Raw genomic sequence first — 20,414 nt, 5'->3', positions numbered from 1 at the left:
CTCAGCCTGGCTGAGAATCAGGGGCTAGCTGGCGAATTTTTTCCTGGGGGTCAAGCACAAAGCAGTAGCCTCTGATAAGTGGCCTATACTTATTGGCTCTGATTCATTAAAGAGGTTGTCCAAAGCTAAATTTTACTTTACTTCCAAATGTGTTATAATTAGAGTTGAGCGCGGTTCGTGGTTCGCGGTTCGAGTGATTTTGGGGGGTGTTCTAGATCGAACTAGAACTCGAGCTTTTTGGTAAAAGTTCGGCAGTTCGAGTTACGTTCGAGAACGGTTCTATCAGCAAAAGCAGGGCTTTTTACAGCTACAGTGTGCAGGGAGCCATCGGTGGCAGCCTGGGGTAAGCTGGTAACCAAGATAAACCTCGGGTATCCAAGCAAAGCGCTTTGTTTAGTAACCCGATATTTATTCTAGTTATGTGTGCAGGGAGCCGACACTTCCCCGCTGGGCTCCGCCCCCTCCTGCACTCGGCATGTACACACACACACACACTCACACTCACCTGTCCCCAGCCATGCAGTCCCCGGCACTGGCGTCCTCAGCGCACATGGCCCCGCTAGGCTCCACCCACTTGCACTCTGCACACATTACCCAGCTTGGCTCCACCCACCTGGGACTCTGCACACATTACCCTGCTTGGCTCTGCCCACCTGGCACTCCTCACACATAGCCCCGCTTGGCTCCGCCCACCTGGCACTCTGCACACATTACCCCGCCTGGCTCCACCCACCTGGAACTCTGCACACATTACCCCGCTTGGCTCCGCCCACCTGGCACTTTGCACACATGGTCGCGCTTGGCTCCGCCCACCTGGCACTCCGCACACATGGCCTCGCTTGGCTCCGCCCACCTGGCACTCTGCACACATTACCCCGCTTGGCTCCACCCACCTGGGACTCTGCACACATTGCTCCACCCACCTGGCACTCCGCACACATGGCCCCATTTGGCTCCGCCCACCTGGCACTCTGCACACATTACCCCGCTTGGCTCCACCCACCTGGGACTCCGCACACATGGCCCCGCTTGGCTCCGCCCACCTGGCACTCTGCACACATGGCCCCCGCTTGGCTCCGCCCACCTGGCACTCTGTACACATGGCCCCGCTTGGCTTACCTGCGGTGATTAAGTCCCGCCCTCCCAACCTCAGCTGTCACTGTCCTCCATGGCCGCCACTTGACACATCTCCTCCTCTCGCTGCCAACCAGAGACTGTCACTAGCGGTGACGTCACAGGCTCTCGTGACACTTGGCTGTAAAGGTCATTGAAGTCAGTGACAGGTCTGCTATCAGCAGTGCAGGAGATCGTCACTGCAGGTAATGTACCTCGCTCCTGACAGCAGCACTTGTCATGCCCTGCAGTGACCTGGGCAGACCTATTGATGTTAGCTCAGGTCACTGCATTGCTCTCCCAGCCAATGGGGAACATTCTGCTCTTCATTGACTGGGACAGGGACTATGGTATGGATCGTCATGGGAACCGCTTGGATTACACCAGACCTGGATTTGTTTTTCTTTCTAATAAATTGGTGAAAGAGGGAATGTTTTGGGCAGTGTTTTTTCAAATAAAAATGTGTTTGTCGTCTATTTTTTTTTATTACTGACTGGGTTGGTGATGTCGGGTATCTGATAGACGCCTGACCTCACGAACCCCAGGGCTTGATGCCAGGTGACATTACACATCTGGTATTAACCCCATATATTACCCCGTTTGCCACCGCACCAGGGCACGGGATGAGCTGGGGCGAAGCACCAGGATTGGCGCATCTAATGGATGCGCCACTTCTGGGGCGGCTGCAGCCTGCTATTTTTAGGCTGGGGAGAGTCCAATAACCATGGACCTCCCTAGTCTGAGAATATCAGACCCCAGCTGTGCGCTTTACCTTGGCTGGTGATCCAATTTTGGGGGGACCCCCACATGTTTTTTTTTTTTTAAATTATTTAATTTAAAATAACAGCGTGGGGTGCCCTCAGTTTTGGATTACCAGCCAAGGTGAAGCTACCAGCTGTGGTCTGCAGGCTGCAGCCGTCTGCTTTACCCTAGCTGGCTACAAAAATAGGTGGAACCCCACGTCATGTTTTTTGCTAAATACAAGGCTAAGCACCCCTTAGTGCCACATGAAAGGCACCAAAGGGTGCAAAATTACAAAATGCAGGAGAGTGGGACATTATGTGTCTTTTTGCCACTATAATGACAGAAAACACTGATATGAAGTGTACAAGCAAAAGAAAATCACCAGAGCGCTTCTACGCTGTGAAAAGCAGTAGAAAATGGCACTGGAGTGAACATGTGACTGCCTCATGTAGGTTGAAGCTATGGATCTGTACCGCCCTGGGGGCTCGACTGCTCTCCGTCGAGCCGCTCGGATCCGGGCTCGGGTTGTCGGTGGCTCAAGCGCCTCCGGACCGGGGGCCATGTCGCTATGGAAAGGGAAGGGTGGTTTGGTTGTTTGGTTTGGGGTGGACCAGTTTCACGGCCGGAACCGCGGTGACCGGTAACAGTTCGTGACACCACCCACGGGTCGTGGTGAGGTGATGGGCACCACCACTGCGGTGAGGGTGCGGGGGCTCGTCCGGGATCGGTGGTGGGTCGCAGCTAGGGGTTGACCCCTCCGTGGGTAGGGGGTTTGTTGGTCCCAGGGCCAGGTGGCAGGAGCGGAGGGTTGCAGGACGCAGCAGCTTGCTTGCGGCGCGGTGCCTGATAGCACTGGTGTACTCACGATTAAACCACACAGAGTCAATGGTAAACCAAGTTCGGTGTAGATCGGTGCCCGCAGCCGGCTGCGTGTGTCCCCAGTGAGGTTGGTGATGTCGCCTTTCTCCTGCACCTTTAAGTTTGCTATAGTTACTCCTATGCTTCAGCAACGGTAGTCCGCTCCCCAGCTTTTGGGTACCGGAGGAGTCCTTTTGCCCGCAGGCGCTGGCCCTTTGGATCTCTGGCCCTTGGCAGTGGCTCTTATTCGGAATCGGTGGGCTGTTGCCGTCTATCGGGACTTTGGGTGGGAATGAACCCCAGAGGTTCAGTCCGCAATCAGTAGATTTGTCTGAGCCCGGTTGCTTCTGGGTTAGAACGGGGTCTGAGTACCTTGCCTGGTGCTACGGTTGACTTGTTAGCTCCCCGGTTTGGGTCCGAAGAGTCACCACCCTCTTCTCGATCCCTACGGTTCCGCAGTTCAGTCCCTGACTGGACTCCTGTAGATGGCCACCACCGTCTGCCTGCCTGACCGTTCCAAGGGGTCCTAGGTTCCGTCCTAGGCCCCTGACTCTCAGCTCGCCACTTTTACTCCTCTCACTACTCCTCTCCCCACTCGACTCACTTGTCCTTTCCCTGCCTCAGGACAGCAGACTCCTCGGAGGGCGTGCCTATCCACCTGGCTCCGCCCACCTGGTGTGCCTGGCTAGACCTGAGGAAGGCGGTCAGGACTTGTTGGCTGCTGGTGCCTCACTGGGGTGGAGGGGTGTGTGGTATTGTGTGTTGTTACCTGTGACCCCTGGGGGTCCAGGGTGTCACAGATCCTGGGTAAATGTATTTTCCCTCCTTCTGTTTTTTTGCAGTACGCAAACAAACGGAAGGCACACGGATGACATACGGACCGTATATGGAACAGAAACGGATGCCACACGGATGCACCCATAAAAAAAACGAACAGTTTTTTTGCAGACCGCAAAAACGGATCGGTCGTGTGAATGAAGCATTATTCTGGTCTGACGTTTATAAACAGCAGGCAGAAATAAGTGAATAGCGCCCCCAGCGTCAGAAAATCTCCGGGGTTTCAGGGGGTAGCCGAGACCCTGGAGATCAGGATTTAGGCCGGTTTTTCCGGTCCCCGCTCACATGATCACCAGTATACACAATATACCGATGATCACGTTACAGTAAATGACAGCGTCGGTAAAAATGATTTATCTCCCATCTGGCATGAACAAACATGTCAGATGGGAGACAAATCTCCTCCCCGGTCCCCTCAGGTCCCCCGCTGTCGCCAAAGTGCCTCCCCTGACCCCCTCCCGGAAATCCAAGATGGCCGCGCGCACAGCAGCGCGCCGGCCGCATTTACCCTACTCCTCTGATTTCTGTCGCATGTGCCATGACATATGCAACAGAAAACTCCTCCCCAGGCCCTGCCAGGTCACCCCCTATAACCACACCGGTGTTCCCTGGTGTCCCACGGTACCTGTGCAGCATTGATCCCCCGCGGCACTCTCCTTTACAATAGACGCTGCCGCATGCACAGAGCGGCTGTCAGCTCAGCTTCCTGTGTTCAGACACAGTGAGTGGTGGTTATGCATCTGTAAGCTAAATGGGCGGCACGGTGGCTCAGTGGTTAGCACTGCAGTCTTGCAGCGCTGAGGTCCTGGGTTCAATTCCCACCAAGGACACCATCTGCAAGGAGTTTGTATGTTCTCCCCGCGTTTGCATGGGTTTTCTGCGGGTTCTCCGGTTTCCTCCCACACTCCAAAGACATACAGATAGGGAATTTAGATTGTGAGCCCAATGGGGACAGTGTTCCCAATGTATCTAAAGCACTATGGAATTAATAGCGCTATATAAATGAATAAATGATTATTATAAATATTACTGCAATGCCCTGCTCATGAGGTAAGGAACATAGTTGACAGGAGAGCTATACTACATTTCCAAATGGAGGTATTTGATTTTATAGTTGCCCTGCTGAACGACTACCAAACATGAGAGTCCAGAGAGTAGTAGAGATGGGTTTCAAAGCCGCGCCAATGACCGACAGATCGTGAAGGTTTCAGATTAATGTTGCTTTATTTTGTGCACAGGTCAACGCGTTTCAAGAGACTCAACTCTCTTCCTCAGGACAAGCTGGCAAAGAACATCAAATCTCACCTCATCTTGAGATTTGATGTTCTTTGCCAGCTTGTCCTGAGGAAGAGAGCCGAGTCTCTTGAAACGCGTTGACCTGTGCACAAAATAAAGCAACATTAATCTGAAACCTTCACGATCTGTCGGTCATTGGCGCGGCTTTGAAACCCATCTCTACTACTCTCTGTTATCTGCCATTGTGGGGACCGCTGCCGTGGCTTGGAGTTACATGCATTTACAGGAGTTGTGACTTTCACAACCCCTCTTGGTGAGTAGGATTGCTCATTTAGGACCCCGTATATACTGAGGTAAGACCCTATTGCGCTTCTTTTTCCACAGATTCTCTTAAACATGAGAGTCCGTTATACGCCACAAGAAAATACATCTAAATAGTGAGCTCTGATGTTTAGTGTTCATTCAGCAGGATAACTGGACTTAAAGGGGTATTCCATCTCCAAGATCCTATCCCCAAAATATAGTAGGTGGAATAGCAACAATATCAGCAAATACCAATATTTGGAAATGTAGAATAGTTCTCCTGATTAGGCATGCCCTTACCTCATGAGCAGGGCATTGCAGCTTTGGTAGAAACACTTACGACATGGACTCTGCTGCTGTGGACCCGGGGAGAGTGGGTGCAGATTCATTGTACCCACACTCCTCACATGGAGGGTCTGCACTCCTAGAAAATGGGGGATACGTTCCCTGAGCGTGTCCCCCCATATTCTAGATGGTCCAGAGTCATTGTGAGACCCCCTTATTTTTTTTCTTACAATAAATTGGTGAAAGAGGGAATGTTTTGGGGAGTGTTTTTTCAAATAAATTTGTTTTGTCTATTTTTTTTGTTAGTACTGACAGCTTGTGATGTCGGGTATCTGACAGATGCCATGACATCGCAAACTGCTGGGCTTGATGTCAGGTGACCTTACAGCTAGTATCAACCCCATTTATTACCCCGTTTGCCACTGCACCAGGGCACGGGATGAGCTAAGGTGAAGCGCCAGGATTGGCGCATCTAGTGGATGCACCACTTCTGGGGCGCCTACGGCCTGCTATTTTTAGGCTGTGAAGGGCCAATAACTATGGACCTTCCCACCCTGAGAATACCAGACCACAGCTGTCCGCTTTACCTTGGCTGGTGATCCAATTTGGGGGGTACCCTACTTTTTTTTGTAATTATTATTATTTATAAAATAATTATGAAAAAGAGCCTGGGGTGACCTCCACATTGGATCCCCAACCATGGTAAAGCTGCCAGCTGTGGGTTTTCAGGCTACCGCCGTCTGCTTTACCCTAGCTAAAATCTATCAAAAATGGGGGGACCCATTTTTTCAAACTATTTTTTTAAATAAAAAAAAAATTAAAGGGCTTCCCTGTATTTTGATTGCGAGCCAAGGTAACGCTAGGCAGATGGGGGTGGCATACCGTAGCTGTCCGCTTTATCTGCGCTGAGAATCAAAAATACCGCGGGGCGCTATGTCATTTTTTTAATGATTTATTTTTACAGTTCTGTTATGTCAGGCAATCAAAATACAGGGAAGCCCTTATTTTTTCTTTTTTTAGTTATTTAAATAAATAAGGCTCCCGTTGCATTTTTTGTATTGCTAGCTATGGGTAATCCAAGCAGCTACTGGCTGCCAACCCCCACTGTTTGGTGTTACCTTCACTGGCAATGGAAAATCCAGGGAAGCATTTTTTACTTTTTTTTTTTACCAAAAAAAAAAAAAAATGACGTGAGCTTCGCCATATTTTTGTATGATAGCCAGGTACAGCAGGCAGGTACGGGCTGCCCCCAACCCCCAGCTGCCTAGTTGTACCCGGCTGGGAACTTAAAATATAGGGAAGCCCTTTTTTTTAATTATTTCATGAATTTCATGAAATAATTAAAAAACAAATGATATTAGCTTCGCCCCATTTTTGTGTCCAGCCAGGTACAACTTTGCAGCTGGGGATTGGAATCCGCAGCACAGGTTAGCCCGAGGCTTGTGGGCGCCTCTGCTGCGAATTGCAGTCCGCAGCCGCCCCAGAAAATGGCACTTTCATAGAAGCGCCATCATCTGGCGCTGTATCCAACTCTTCCAACAGCCCTGGTGACGGTGGCTTGCTGGGTAATAAGGGTTAATACTGGCTTTGTATTACTAGCTAGTATTAAGCCAGAGATTCTTAATGTCAGGCAAGTTTGACCCGGCCATTAAGAATCTCCAATAAAGGGTTAAAAAAAGACACCACACACAGTTAAAATACTTTAGTAGAAATAAATACACAGACACATTAGAGACTCCATGTGTATTACTCCCTCTCACCCCTCCACGATCCATGGTCTTCTGTCTTCTTTCCCCTTCAACACATGCAGCTCTGCTCCATCAGACAGCATGGGAGAAAGGACGATGCTTGCCGTGCAGCCTGAGTGATCAGAGGCTCCGTGCTGAATAGCGGTGACGTCACCACTGACAGGCGCGTTGCTATGGCAACAGTGATCTCCGTTATGGACCGGCTGTGTCAGCCGGTCACTAACGGAATGGGGAGACGACCGTGTGCCAGAGCATCTCGCCAGTACACGGAGATACACAAACGATCACCGCGTACTGGGAGATGCACTGACAGGACCTAGGACAGGACATGACGACTACCCATGTGACCAGTCTGTAGCCAATGAGATAACAGACACGTGATTGGTCACATGCTATTTTGACGACGTCACGTAGGTCCTGTCAGTGCTGCTGGTTACCGGGAGGACGCAGCGATTATCGGGAGGAATAGCGGCAGGAGACAGAGTGCAGGACGCATCTCAGGGACAGGTAAGTGTTATGGCAATGTTTATTAACTGTATGTGTACATTTATAATGTGTTTTTTTGTGTTTGTGATTGCCTCCCATTGTTTCCTATGGGTTTGAGTGGTTCGCCGAACCGGTTCGCCGAACCGAACTCTAACAAGACCTCGGTTCGGCGAACCAAGCTCGAGCCGAACCGCGACCGGTTCGCTCATCTCTAGTTATAATCCAATCTTTTTTCTAAAATACATTAATGAAAAATTCTCTCACTCCTTTGCCTTATTGTTTTACTACTTCCTCTATGATGACACTTTGTTTGAAAATCCCCATTGCACCCTGGGATACTCAAACTTCATTAAGGGGCAGAGACTCTTGTCAATCTGCAGCCTCTGCCCTCTTGCTGAAACAAAGCATCATCAGTGACTTAGATTTCAGGGGCCGGGCTAATCCGTGTTTTATTTTGTATGCACCAGCTGTCAATTCCAAGAGATGCTCAGTAGAATCTTACCACTGTGCACTATTCTTCTCAGTGCACAATGACAGTGCACTCCTTCGCCAGCTCTGTTCAGAAGGGACGTCACTTGTGGGAATGGCTCTGGTCTCTGCTTGTTCGTTCTTTACTTAGCATGTGCACTGACCGTGCGGTCTGCTGCCAGCTTGTCACTTGTAATAAGAGCCGGCGAGGGAATGCACTGCCATTGTGCACTGAGAAGAATTCTGCACAGTTACAAGATTCCACTGACTATCCGTGGTAATTGACAGACGGCATAAAATCAATAGAGCAGGGACGAGCCCAGCTCCTGAAATGGACATCACTGATGAGAATTAATTTCAGGGAGGGGGCAAAGGCTGCGACACTGACCACAGCCTCTGTCCCCTGATCATGACTCGCTTGAACCTCCTAGTATGCACTGGGATTTTCAAACCAAGCGACATCATAGAGGAAATGTAAAAAATAAAGCAGTTAGAGAAGTGAGGGAAGGATAGGGAATTTCTAATTACAGTACTGTATATTAGAAAAATATTAAATTGCGAATTTAGATAGACAGAGATTTAGGAATAAAATAAAATTTCATTTCGGACTAGTCCACTGCCTAACATCAAGTGCATGTTCCAACCTTTACAGTTTCAGGTCTTATCCTAAGGACAGGCCATTATCACATCTGGAGATCCATCTATCAGCCGACTATATAGCAGTATTACAGCATTGTACCATTGATGTGAATAGAACAACCCTGGAATACCTTCAAGAACCTCTTAAAAAAGTACAAACCAGCAGCAGCCAAAAGTAACAGTGCCCGACGTTTTCTGAGCACCGCACCGTCTGACGCTCACTAAGCACCTCAGGGCCTGACCCTTGCTGAGCACCGCACTGCCTGACGCTCGCTCAGCACCGCAGGGCCTGACGCTCGCTCAGCACCGCAGGGCCTGATGCTCGCTCAACACCGCAGTGCCTGACGCTTGCTGAGCACCGCACTGCCTGATGTTTGCTGAGCACCGCACTGCCTGATGCTCGCTCAGCACCGCACTGCCTGACACTCGCTCAGCACCACACTGCCTGACGCTCGCTCAGTACCGCACTGCCTGACGCTCGCTCAGCACCGCACTGCCTGACACTCGCTCAGCACCGCACTGCCTGATGCTCGCTCAACACCGCAGGGCCTGACGCTCACTCAGCACCGCAGGGCCTGACGCTCGCTCAACACCGCAGGGCCTGAAGCTCGCTCAGCACCGCACTGCCCGACGTTCGCTCAGCACCGCACTGCCCGACGCTCACTCAGCACAGCAGGGCCTGACGCTCGCTCAGCACCGCACTGCCTGACGCTCGATCAGCACCGGACTGCCTGACGCTCGCTCCGCACAGCCTTACGCTCGCTCAGCACCGCACTGCCTGACGCTCGCTCAGCACCGCACTGCCTGACGCTCGCTCAGCACCGCACTGCCTAGCCCTCGCTCAGCACCGCACTGCCCGACGCTCGCTCAGCACCGCAATAATAAAATAAATAATAAAAAATAGTCTTACCAAAGTGCCCCACAGTAATTACTGATACATTTAAAAATAATTCAATTAAACAAATCTATAAATAGCTACATTTCTTTTTAGTAATGCACCAACAAACTAGTCATACAATTACCAAATAATACATACTACATAGTGATACTGAACAGCAACCACATATCAAAATCAATAACACTACTATACATTGCAAAATAATGCCGCCACACCATGACCAAATATTATCACCACATGGAGTCTGAATATAACCAGCATCCTGTTACTGAGCAAAGCCCACTGCACCAAGACCAGTGGGATCACACCCCAAATCCCCCCCACCCCAAGTCTGCAGTGTGTGAACTTGGCCTAAAGTAGTATGTCCTCCTTCGTGCCCTTCACCACACACAATATAAATTTTCACATCTTCCTCCCCCATATAATGGTAACGATTATGACCCTCTTTATAGCCTTAGGATCTATAGTAAAACTCTGCACAGTACCAGGATAATACACACAGTGATGTCACAGTACAGGGATAATACACACAGTGATGTCACAGTACAGGGATAATACACACAGTGATGTCACAGTACAGGGATAATACACACAGTGATGTCACAGTACAGGGATAATACACACAGTGATGTCACAGTCCAGGGATAATACACAGTGATCACAGTACAGGGGTAATACACAGTGATGTCACAGTCCAGGGATAATATACACAGTGATGTCACAGTCCAGGGATAATACACACAGTGATGTCACAGTACAGGGATAATACACACTGTGATGTCACAGTACAAGAATAATACACACAGTGATGTCACAGTACAAGAATAATACACACAGTGATGTCACAGTACAGGGATAATGCACACAGTGATGTCACAGTACAGGGATAATACACACAGGGATGTCACAGTACAGTGATAATACACACAGTGATGTCCCAGTACAGGGATAATACACACACTGATGTCACAGTACAGGGGTAATACACACAGGGATGTTACAATACTTAGGGATGTGAAAGTACAGAGATAATACACACAGTGATGTCACAGTACAGGGATAATACACACAGTGATGTCACAGTACAGGGATAATACACACAGTGATGTCACAGTACAGGGATAATACACACAGTGATGCCACAGTACAGGGATAATATACACAGTGATGTCACAGTACAGGGATAATACACACTGTGATGTCACAGTACAAGAAAAATACACACAGTGATGTCACAGTACAGGAATAATACAATGATGTCACAGTAAAGGGATAATACACACAGTGATGTCACAGTACAGGGATAATACACATAGTGATGTCACAGTACAGGGATAATACACACAGGGATGTCACAATACAGGGATAATACACACAGGGATGTCACAAAACAGGGATAATACACACAGTGATGTCACAGTACAGGGATAATACACACAGTGATGTCACAGTACAGGAATAATACAATGATGTCACAGTAAAGGGATAATACACACAGTGATGTCACAGTACAGGGATAATACACATAGTGATGTCACAGTACAGGGATAATACACACAGGGATGTCACAATACAGGGATAATACACACAGGGATGTCACAAAACAGGGATAATACACACAAGGATGTTACAATACAGGGATAATACTTAGGGATGTGACAGTACAGAGATAATACACACAGTGATGTGACAGTACAGAGATAATACACACAGTGATGTCACAGTCCAGGGATAATATACACAGTGATGTCACAGTACAGGGATAATACACACAGTGATGTCACAGTACAGGAATAATACACACAGTGATGTCACAGTACAGGGATAATGCACACAGTGATGTCACAGTACAGGGATAATACACACAGTGATGTCACAGTACAGGGATAATACACACAGTGATGTCACAGTACAGGGATAATACACACAGTGATGTCACAGTACAGGGGCAATACACACAGGGATGTTACAATACAGGGATGATACTTAGGGATGTGACAGTACAGAGATAATACACACAGTGATGTCACAGTACAGGGATAATACATACAGTGATGTCACAGTACAGGGGTAATACACACAGGGATGTCACAGTACAGGGATAATACACACAGGGATGTCACAATACAGGGATAATACACACAGGGATGTCACAATACAGGGATAATACACACAAGGATGTTACAATACAGGGATAATACACACAAGGATGTTACAATACAGGGATAATACTTAGGGATGTGACAATACAGGGATAATACTTAGGGATGTGACAGCACAGAGATAATACACACAGTGATGTGACAGTACAGAGATAATACACACAGTGATGTCACAGTCCAGGGATAATACACACAGTGATGTCACAGTACAGGGATAATACACACAGTGATGTCACAGTACAGGAATAATACACACAGTGATGTCACAGTACAGGGATAATACACACAGTGATGTCACAGTACAGGGATAATACACACAGGGATGTCACAGTACAGTGATAATACACACAGTGATGTCACAGTACAGGGATAATACACACAGTGATGTCACAGTACAGGGATAATACACACAGTGATGCCACAGTACAGGGATAATATACACACAGTGATGTCACAGTACAAGAATAATACACACAGTGATGTCACAGTACAGGAATAATACACACAATTGTAACGCCTGGTCCCACCAGACCCCGGGGGGGGAGCTCTCCCTCACATCTGCCCAGTCCCAGCATGGCTCCCACATGCATTCCTGCCCCCACTCCCAGGCAGAGAAGGCCTTCCACTTACCGGCCCCAGGGCTCTGCAGATGTTGCTCCCACTCCAAGGCCTGCTGCAGTTTCCTCCTCACACAGAATTGCTGTAGGTGATTCTAGGCTGCGTGCGAGGCCACGCCCCCTTTCTTAAAGTGGCATGCCCCAAATCCTGGAAGTGATCTCAGAGGTCACCTGCTGCCTAATAGGTATTTAAGTTCACTTCCCCCGGCAGCAGGCGCCCGAGCAACGCCTCTATTAGTGCATTGCCAGTGTCCTAATCTGTCTATGCTATTGTTTATGATCCGTACATTTGTTACCTGATTCTAATCCTGTGTCTCACCGTAGTGCCATCTATACCATACCGGCTGTGGACGTCACCACCTATTCCTACCGTGGACGTCACCGTGCCATACCTGCCGTGGACACTATCTGTACCGTACCGGCTGTGGACGTCACCACCCATTCCTACCGTGGACGTCACCGTGCCATACCTGCTGTGGACACTATCTGTACCGTACCGGCTGTGGACGTCACCTGCTGTGAAACATCTCCGGTGCCACTTCCGTGTTCCGCCTGCCGCGGACATCGTACCCGAGCCACGCCTGGCCGTACAGAGACTCCTACCTCCGGTCCCTGACTGCCGTGCATTTAGGCCTTCTGGGGAGGCGCCGCACAGTCCCTGTATAGGGGTTCGCTGCTGGCCGTCTTCTCAGGGGAGTCCGGTGCACGGTCCAGTGGGTCCACCTCCGGACGTTCGCCGCTCCTCGGTGAGCGTAACAACAATGATGTCACAGTAAAGGGATAATACACACAGTGATGTCACAGTACAGGGATAATACACATAGTGATGTCACAGTACAGGGATAATACACACAGTGATGTCACAGTACAGGGATAATACACACAGGGATGTTACAGTACAGGGATAATACACACAGTGATGTCACAGTACAGGGATAATACACACAGTGATGTCACAGTACAGGGATAATACACACAGTGATGCCACAGTACAGGGATAATATACACACAGTGATGTCACAGTACAGGGATAATACACACAGTGATGTCACAATACAGGGATAATACACACAAGGATGTTACAATACAGGTATAATCCTTAGGGATGTGACAGTACAGAGATAATACACACAGTGATGTCACAGTACAGGGATAATACACACAGTGATGTCACAGTACAGGGATAATACACACAGGGATGTCACAGTACAGGGATAATACACACAGGGATGTTACAATACAGGGATGATACTTAGGGATGTGACAGTACAGAGATAATACACACAGTGATGTCACAGTACAGGGATAATACACACAGTGATGTTACAGTACAGGGATAATACACACAGGGATGTCACAGTACAGGGATAATACACACAGGGATGTTACAATACAGGGATAATACTTAGGGATGTGACAGTACAGAGATAATACACAGGGATGTGACAGTACAGGGCACTTTGATTCTTTAGTGTTACAGGCAGACATTTGAACATTATAATGCTCACCTGCTCCTGTGCTGTGAGAGATATTAGTGGCTCCCCTCTCTGCTGCACTTCCTGTCCTGGCTGTGTTCAGAACCTGTCCTGTGCTTTTTCTTTCTGGTTCTTCTACTCTCTGCTTCTCTTTGTGTGCTCTGCTTTCTGTTTGCTGTGCTGATTCTGCTCCTTCTGGCTTGTTGCTCTGCTAGGTTTTCTCTGGTCTCTGCTCATTATGCTCTCTGCTCCTTCATTGCTTCTTCTGCTCTGTGTTTTTCATCTTCCTATCTCCCGCGCTGTTCTGAACAAGCTCCGCCCCCTCTCCTGATTGGCTGTTCGCCTCCTGCCATCTCTCACAGCTCTCCATTGGAAGAAAATGCTGCCCGGAGACTCCCTCCTCTTCAGAGGCTGCTGTGTGCAGTGTCTGCATTTCGATGTTGCAGCCAGCGTACGGCTATGAACAGTGCGAGCCCCTAGCTCCCTTAATCAGCTGCTTGGTGACCTCCCCGGGGCAGCCCGCCTGTGCTGAGAATTATGAAAGTGAAAGTGCATACAGAGCGGGCAGCAGTCACGGGGCCCCTTTCAGGTCCCGGGCCCCATAGCAGTGGCGTGGCCTGCCTCTATAGACGGTACGCCACTGTGTCAGGATTAGGTCTGCAGTCCGTTAAGGTTCCAGCCACTCTGTTACCTTTCGGGTTTCCACATTTTTTGATCCCTGAATCATAACATTGTACTCAATGATGAACCAGACTTGTGCAAGTCCACAATTCTCTTACTTAGATCTTGGCTAATTTCTTTTGACTTTCCCACGATGCTACACAAAGAAGCAGTGTGGTTCAGGTATGCATTAAATTACATCTACAGGTGGGTATCTAATTAACTTAGATGTTGCCAATAAACTTATCAGAAGCAAACACATGACGTCATCATACAGGCTGAACCATATTGACTAAAGGCATAGCACTCTTAGGCGGACTTTGCACACTACGACATTGGAAGCCGATGCTGCGATGCTGAGTGCGATAGTCCCCGCCCCCGTCGCAGCAGCCATATCTTGTGATTGCTGCCGTAGCGAATATTATCGCTACAGCAGCTTCACATGCACTCACCTGCCCTGCGACGTCGCTCTGGCCGGCGAACCGCCTCCTTCCTAAGGGGGCGGGTCGTGCGGCATCACAGTGACGTCACACGGCAGGCGGCCAATAGAAGCGGAGGGGCAGAGATGAGCGGGACGTAAACATCCCGCTCACCTCCGTCCTTCCGCAAAGCCTGCGTGAGACGCGGTGACGCAGGTAGGAGATGTTACACGCTCCTGCGGCATCTCACACAGCGATGTGTGCTGCCGCAGGAACGAGGAACAACATCATATCTGTCGCTGCTGCCAAATTATGGAAATGTCGGACCCTACACCGATGATACGATAATGACGCTTTTGCGCTCGTTAATCGTATCAAAAAGGATTTACACACTACGATATCGACTGCGACGCCGGATGTGTGTCACTTTCGATTTGACCCCACCGATATCGCACCTGCGATGTCGTAGTGTGCAAAGCCCGCCTTAGTGTATGTAAACTTTTGACTTTGCAAAAAAGTGATAAAAATGCCTAAAACACAAAATGCCAAAAAACACATTCTTTCTTTTTCATTCTGGCAAAGCCCCTCACTATACAGCACATTATATATATCAACTCGCTATTAAATCCATTCTACGCCCGGGTGTCAATGATATAGCTTTGAAATGGTCTTTTGTGAGTGACCAGCGTGTCTTCTCAGTAAGAGAATAGAGAATTGTGGACTTGCACAAGTTTGATTCATCATTGACTGCAATTTCCAGATACCTGAAGGTGCCTCATTCATCTGTACAAACAATTATATGCAAGTGCAAACAAGATGGGATTGTCCAGCCATCACATCACTCAGGAAGGAAACTGCTTCTGTTTAGTAGAGATGAACGTGCTTTGGTCAGACATGTGCATATCAACCCTAGAATAAAAGCAAAACACCTTGGAAAGATTCTGGTCCAAAATGGCGGGACGGCACGTGATCCGGCCTATACACAGGCAGTGTCACGGAGTGCACCGGCCAATTACAGGTATGTCAATACTTGGCATGACTGTGATGGCTCCAGAACTGCCCACAGCCTAAAAGCTTGCTGATTGGCTGCTCTACAAACTTTCAACAAGCTTTATTCAGGTAACAAACCCGAACAGGAACTGGACGAACAGTAAAAAGTCTGTGTTAAGGTTTGGACCACGAACGTTACAGTACGAGTTCCGACATCCTTATCTACTATGGCAACAATCTGGCCATTGCAATAACATCACGGGGGTACTGATTGGATGGGAGAAGAAGCACGATCCCTCTCCCAATCCTCTAAATGCCGTGTCAGATAATCTGAGCTCCCAGCGGCGATGCACAGCGGCTGTGCCCCCATAATCGCCGGTACATACTGGGTACATACTTGGTCTGAAAGTACCAGACTAGCAGGACGTACACAGTATGTCCAATGTAAGTAAGGGGTTAAATGTTGTTGACCTCATTCTGCAGGCTGATGTGCTTCACAGGATATCAAATGTATATTGTTTTATTTTTCACTACTTTTAACAATAAATTTACTTAAAAAAAAAATTGTGTCATCATATTCTAAGTAACATATCTGCTTTTTTGGGTTTTTTTGTTTATTGAGAGATAGCATAGGGCACTTTCACACTTGCGTTGTGCGGCAACCATCACAATGCGTTGCGTGACGCATGTGACTGATGCCTTGCATATAGTGTGATAATAAAGGCAACGGATTCCTGTGAAATAACGCGTTGCGTTAAGTTTTCTTTAGCCGAGAGAGAGCCCCCATCATCACCGCACACGCAGGCACTACTGCACCTATCATCACCACACACACACAGGCACTACCGCCCCCATCATCACCGCACACGCAGGCACTACCGCGCCGATCATCACCGTATACAACCCGGCACTACTGCACCCATCATTACCGCAAACATGCTGGCACTACAGCCCCCATCAACACCGCACACACCCCCGCACTACTGCACCCATCATCACCGCACACACCCCGGCACTACTGCACCCATCATCAACGCACACACCCCAGCACTACTGCACCCATCATCACCGCACACACCCCGTCACTAATGCACACATCACCGCACACACGCAGGCACTACCGCACCCATCATCACCGCACACACACCGGCACTGCTGCATCCATCATCACTGCACACACTCTGGTACTACTGCACGCATCATCACCGCACACACCCCGGCACTACCGCACCCATCATCACTGCACACACGCAGGCACTACTGTACCCATCATCACCGCACACACCCCGGCACTACCGCACCCATCATCACCACACACACGCATGCACTACAGCCCCCATCATTACCGCACACACCCCGGCGCTACTGCACCCATCATGACCGCACACACCCCAGCACTACCGCACTCATTATCACCGCACACACACCGGCACTGCTGCATCCATCATCACCGCACACACCCTGGTACTACTGCACCCATCATCACTGCACACACCCCGGCACTACCGCACCCATCATCACTGCACACACGCAGGCACTGCTGTACCCATCATCACCGCACACACTCCGGCACTACTGCACCCATCATCACCATACAAACGCAGGCACCACTGCATCCATCATCACCGCATACACCCCAGCACTACTGCACCCATCATCACCGCACATACGCAGACACTACTGCCCCCATCATCACCGCACACACCCCGGCGCTACTGCACCCATCATGACCGCACACACCCCGGCACTACTGCACCCATCATCACCGTACACACGCAGGCACCACTGCATCCATCATCACCGCACACACCCCAGCACTACTGCATCCATCATCACCGCACATGCAGGCACTACCGCACCCATCATCACCGCACACACGCCGGCACTACCTCAGTAACGTCCCCGCTGACAGCGCGACTCCCTTCAGTTTCTGCGTGGAGCTCACAGGAGCGGTAGTGTTCTACTGCCACTCCTGTCAGCTTCATGTAGCAGAGCTGGATGCGTCGCGGGACCTCGTGGATTACGCCGGACCTGGAGGAATTTTAATAAAGTGGTGAAAGAGGGTGTTTTTTGTTTTTTATTCCAAATAAAGTATTTTTTCGGGTGTGTTTATTTACTTTCACTTACAGGTTAATCATGGAATGTGTCTCATAGACACCTGCCATGATTAACCTAAGAATTAGTGGCAGCTATGGGTTGCCATTAACTCCTTATTACGTCGAGTGCGACCGCACCAGGGCAATTCAGGATGAGCCGGGTAGAGTCCCGGGACTGTCGCATCTAATGGATGCGACAATCCCGGGCAGCTGCTGGCTGATATTTTTAGGCTGAGGGGCTCCCCATAACGTGGGGCTCCCCATCCTGAGAATACCAGCCTTCAGGCGTGTAGCTTTATCTTGACTGGTATCAAAATTAGGGGGGACCGCACGGCGTTTTTTTTCAATTATTTATTTATTTTACTGCACTACATAGACCCGCCAACCGGCGGCTGTGATTGGTTGCAGTGAGACAGCTGTCACTCAGCGTGGGAGCGTGTCTGACTGGAATCGATCTTAGGCGCCGGTGGGCGGGGGAAGCAGGGAATACGAGATGGAATAATGAGAGGCCGGCATTTTCAAAAGCAGGAGAAGCCGCCAGAGCAGTGTGACAGCTGTGCAGCCCTGCGCCGGTGATCGGTGAGTATGAGAGATGGGGTGAGAGGGGGGACAGAGACCAGGAGTGATTTTAAACTATTTAGATCGTTCTGCTGGACATGCTTAGCAAGCGCAGTAGAACGTGACGATATCAGTCAGCGGATTCCGCAGCTTAGTGCATTGCGGCGGAATCCGCCCCCATAGACAATCATTAGACACCTTGGTGGATTCTAATGAAATCCGTCAAGGTGCGTTATTTTAACGACCCAAAAATGCTAGATGCAGTGTTCCCTCCGCCCGACGCTGCGTCAAAATAATGATTCAGCGTCGTCCAGCGGATGCAACACAGACATTTGCATTACGATGCTTCGTCAATACAAGTATATGGAGAATAGCGCAGTGCATTAACGGACTGCACTATTCTCCATAGCGGCGGATTGTGCTGAATGCAAGTGTGAAAGCGCCCTTATTTGTTGCAAAATGAGCTGTAGTTTCTAATGGTGCCATTTTGGGTATTGGGTCTTGTTGATAGCATTTTATCTAATTATTTTAGGCATGGTGAGAAGTTTTTATTTAAAGAGACATTTCATTTTATTTGACTAATTTTTTGAACCAGCAATTGCATGGAAAATAGCATTCAAAATGATCATAGCTTGCCATTTTAACACCAATTAGGTTATATATCTGCTATAGCGTAATAGGCAGCTTCTGATGGCAGACCTAAAGGCCATGGTAACGCAGTTAGACAATTATGATCACATTTGCATGAGGACAGATGGGCTGACAGTACTTTTTAAGAAGCAAGGTTAATACTTAATCATTAGAGCATTAATCCCAGAAAATAATTTTAAACTTGAAGCTTGTGGTCATTATTAAATTGCTTCTTGTCCGCATATAATTTATTAAATAGGTCAAACATCTAAGTTTACAACAGAAGAAAGCAAATAATATAATTTTTACTTAGTTACCTTTTATCAGGGATTCTTAACTCTTTATAAAGCTGCTCAGCTTTTTTGTGCATACCATCAAATATCAGTTTGTAGATGGTGTCATGTAATGAATGGTCTAAATAAGGTTTATCAAGTTTTTCTTGAAGAGAACGCTGAATTCTCAGCAATTTGATTTGATCCTCTGTGACCTTTAAAATACAATTAAAATATAAGGTACAATTAATTTTCATACACAGTAATATTAAAAAAAAAAAAGAACATTTTTTGTAATTTCTGTTTGAATACAGGAGCAATGAAAAAAAAAAACCTTGTCAGTACAAGGACTTGGACAAAAGTTCACTAATAATTTATGCTCTGTTAGGAAATGAAAGGCATTATCAGACAGGAACATTTTGTAATGAAAGTTATTGACAAGTGAATAGTTATTGTGTTGCTATGATGCATACAAGCTCATTATTATACAAGCAAATGTTTGCGCGAAAGATTGCTGTTTTTTTTCGATGGAAAGCAGCCATTCATAAAAGCATGTATTTCAACTTAAGATCAAACCAAGATTTTAGCACTTTAGGGTGGTGTTATGCGAACTGTGGGTATATGTATTGTAATGGTATGTGTATGTGGTGTGAAAAAAGGAGTGTCTACACCCAGAGGATAACTTCTAATTATTCACTAAATAACTCAGTAAAGTAGTCGCGGCCTTTTGCTGACTAGTGAAAAGTGTTATGGCGGACTTACGTTTGAAATTACCAATGGTGACACATTGTAATTTAAAAGGCACACCTCTACGTATACCCACAAAGACAAATTCACTCCTCTAGTGCAATGTGTTGACGAGGTGGTGCCGACTCATTACACAGTGAAATTTGATGCTGAGAAGCAATAATTTTTAATTT

The 20,414-nt window shown here is 48.2% G+C and overlaps 1 protein-coding gene across 1 annotated transcript in view; it reads right to left on the bottom strand.

Moving 5' to 3' along the window:
• VPS16 (VPS16 core subunit of CORVET and HOPS complexes) overlaps positions 1 to 20,414 on the bottom strand; it is an 879,114-nt gene that overhangs the window by 158,710 nt on the left and 699,990 nt on the right. Inside the window, exon 21 of the mRNA XM_075319712.1 lies at positions 19,540 to 19,709. Within this exon, the coding sequence (XP_075175827.1) occupies positions 19,540 to 19,709 (170 nt within the window). The remainder of the gene's footprint in view (positions 1 to 19,539; positions 19,710 to 20,414) is intronic.

Source organism: Anomaloglossus baeobatrachus, chromosome 7, assembly GCF_048569485.1.
Source record: "Anomaloglossus baeobatrachus isolate aAnoBae1 chromosome 7, aAnoBae1.hap1, whole genome shotgun sequence".
NCBI lineage: Eukaryota > Metazoa > Chordata > Amphibia > Anura > Aromobatidae > Anomaloglossus > Anomaloglossus baeobatrachus.
Note: the sequence above shows the minus strand (reverse complement) of the source record. Positions and strands in the feature narration are given on the sequence as shown.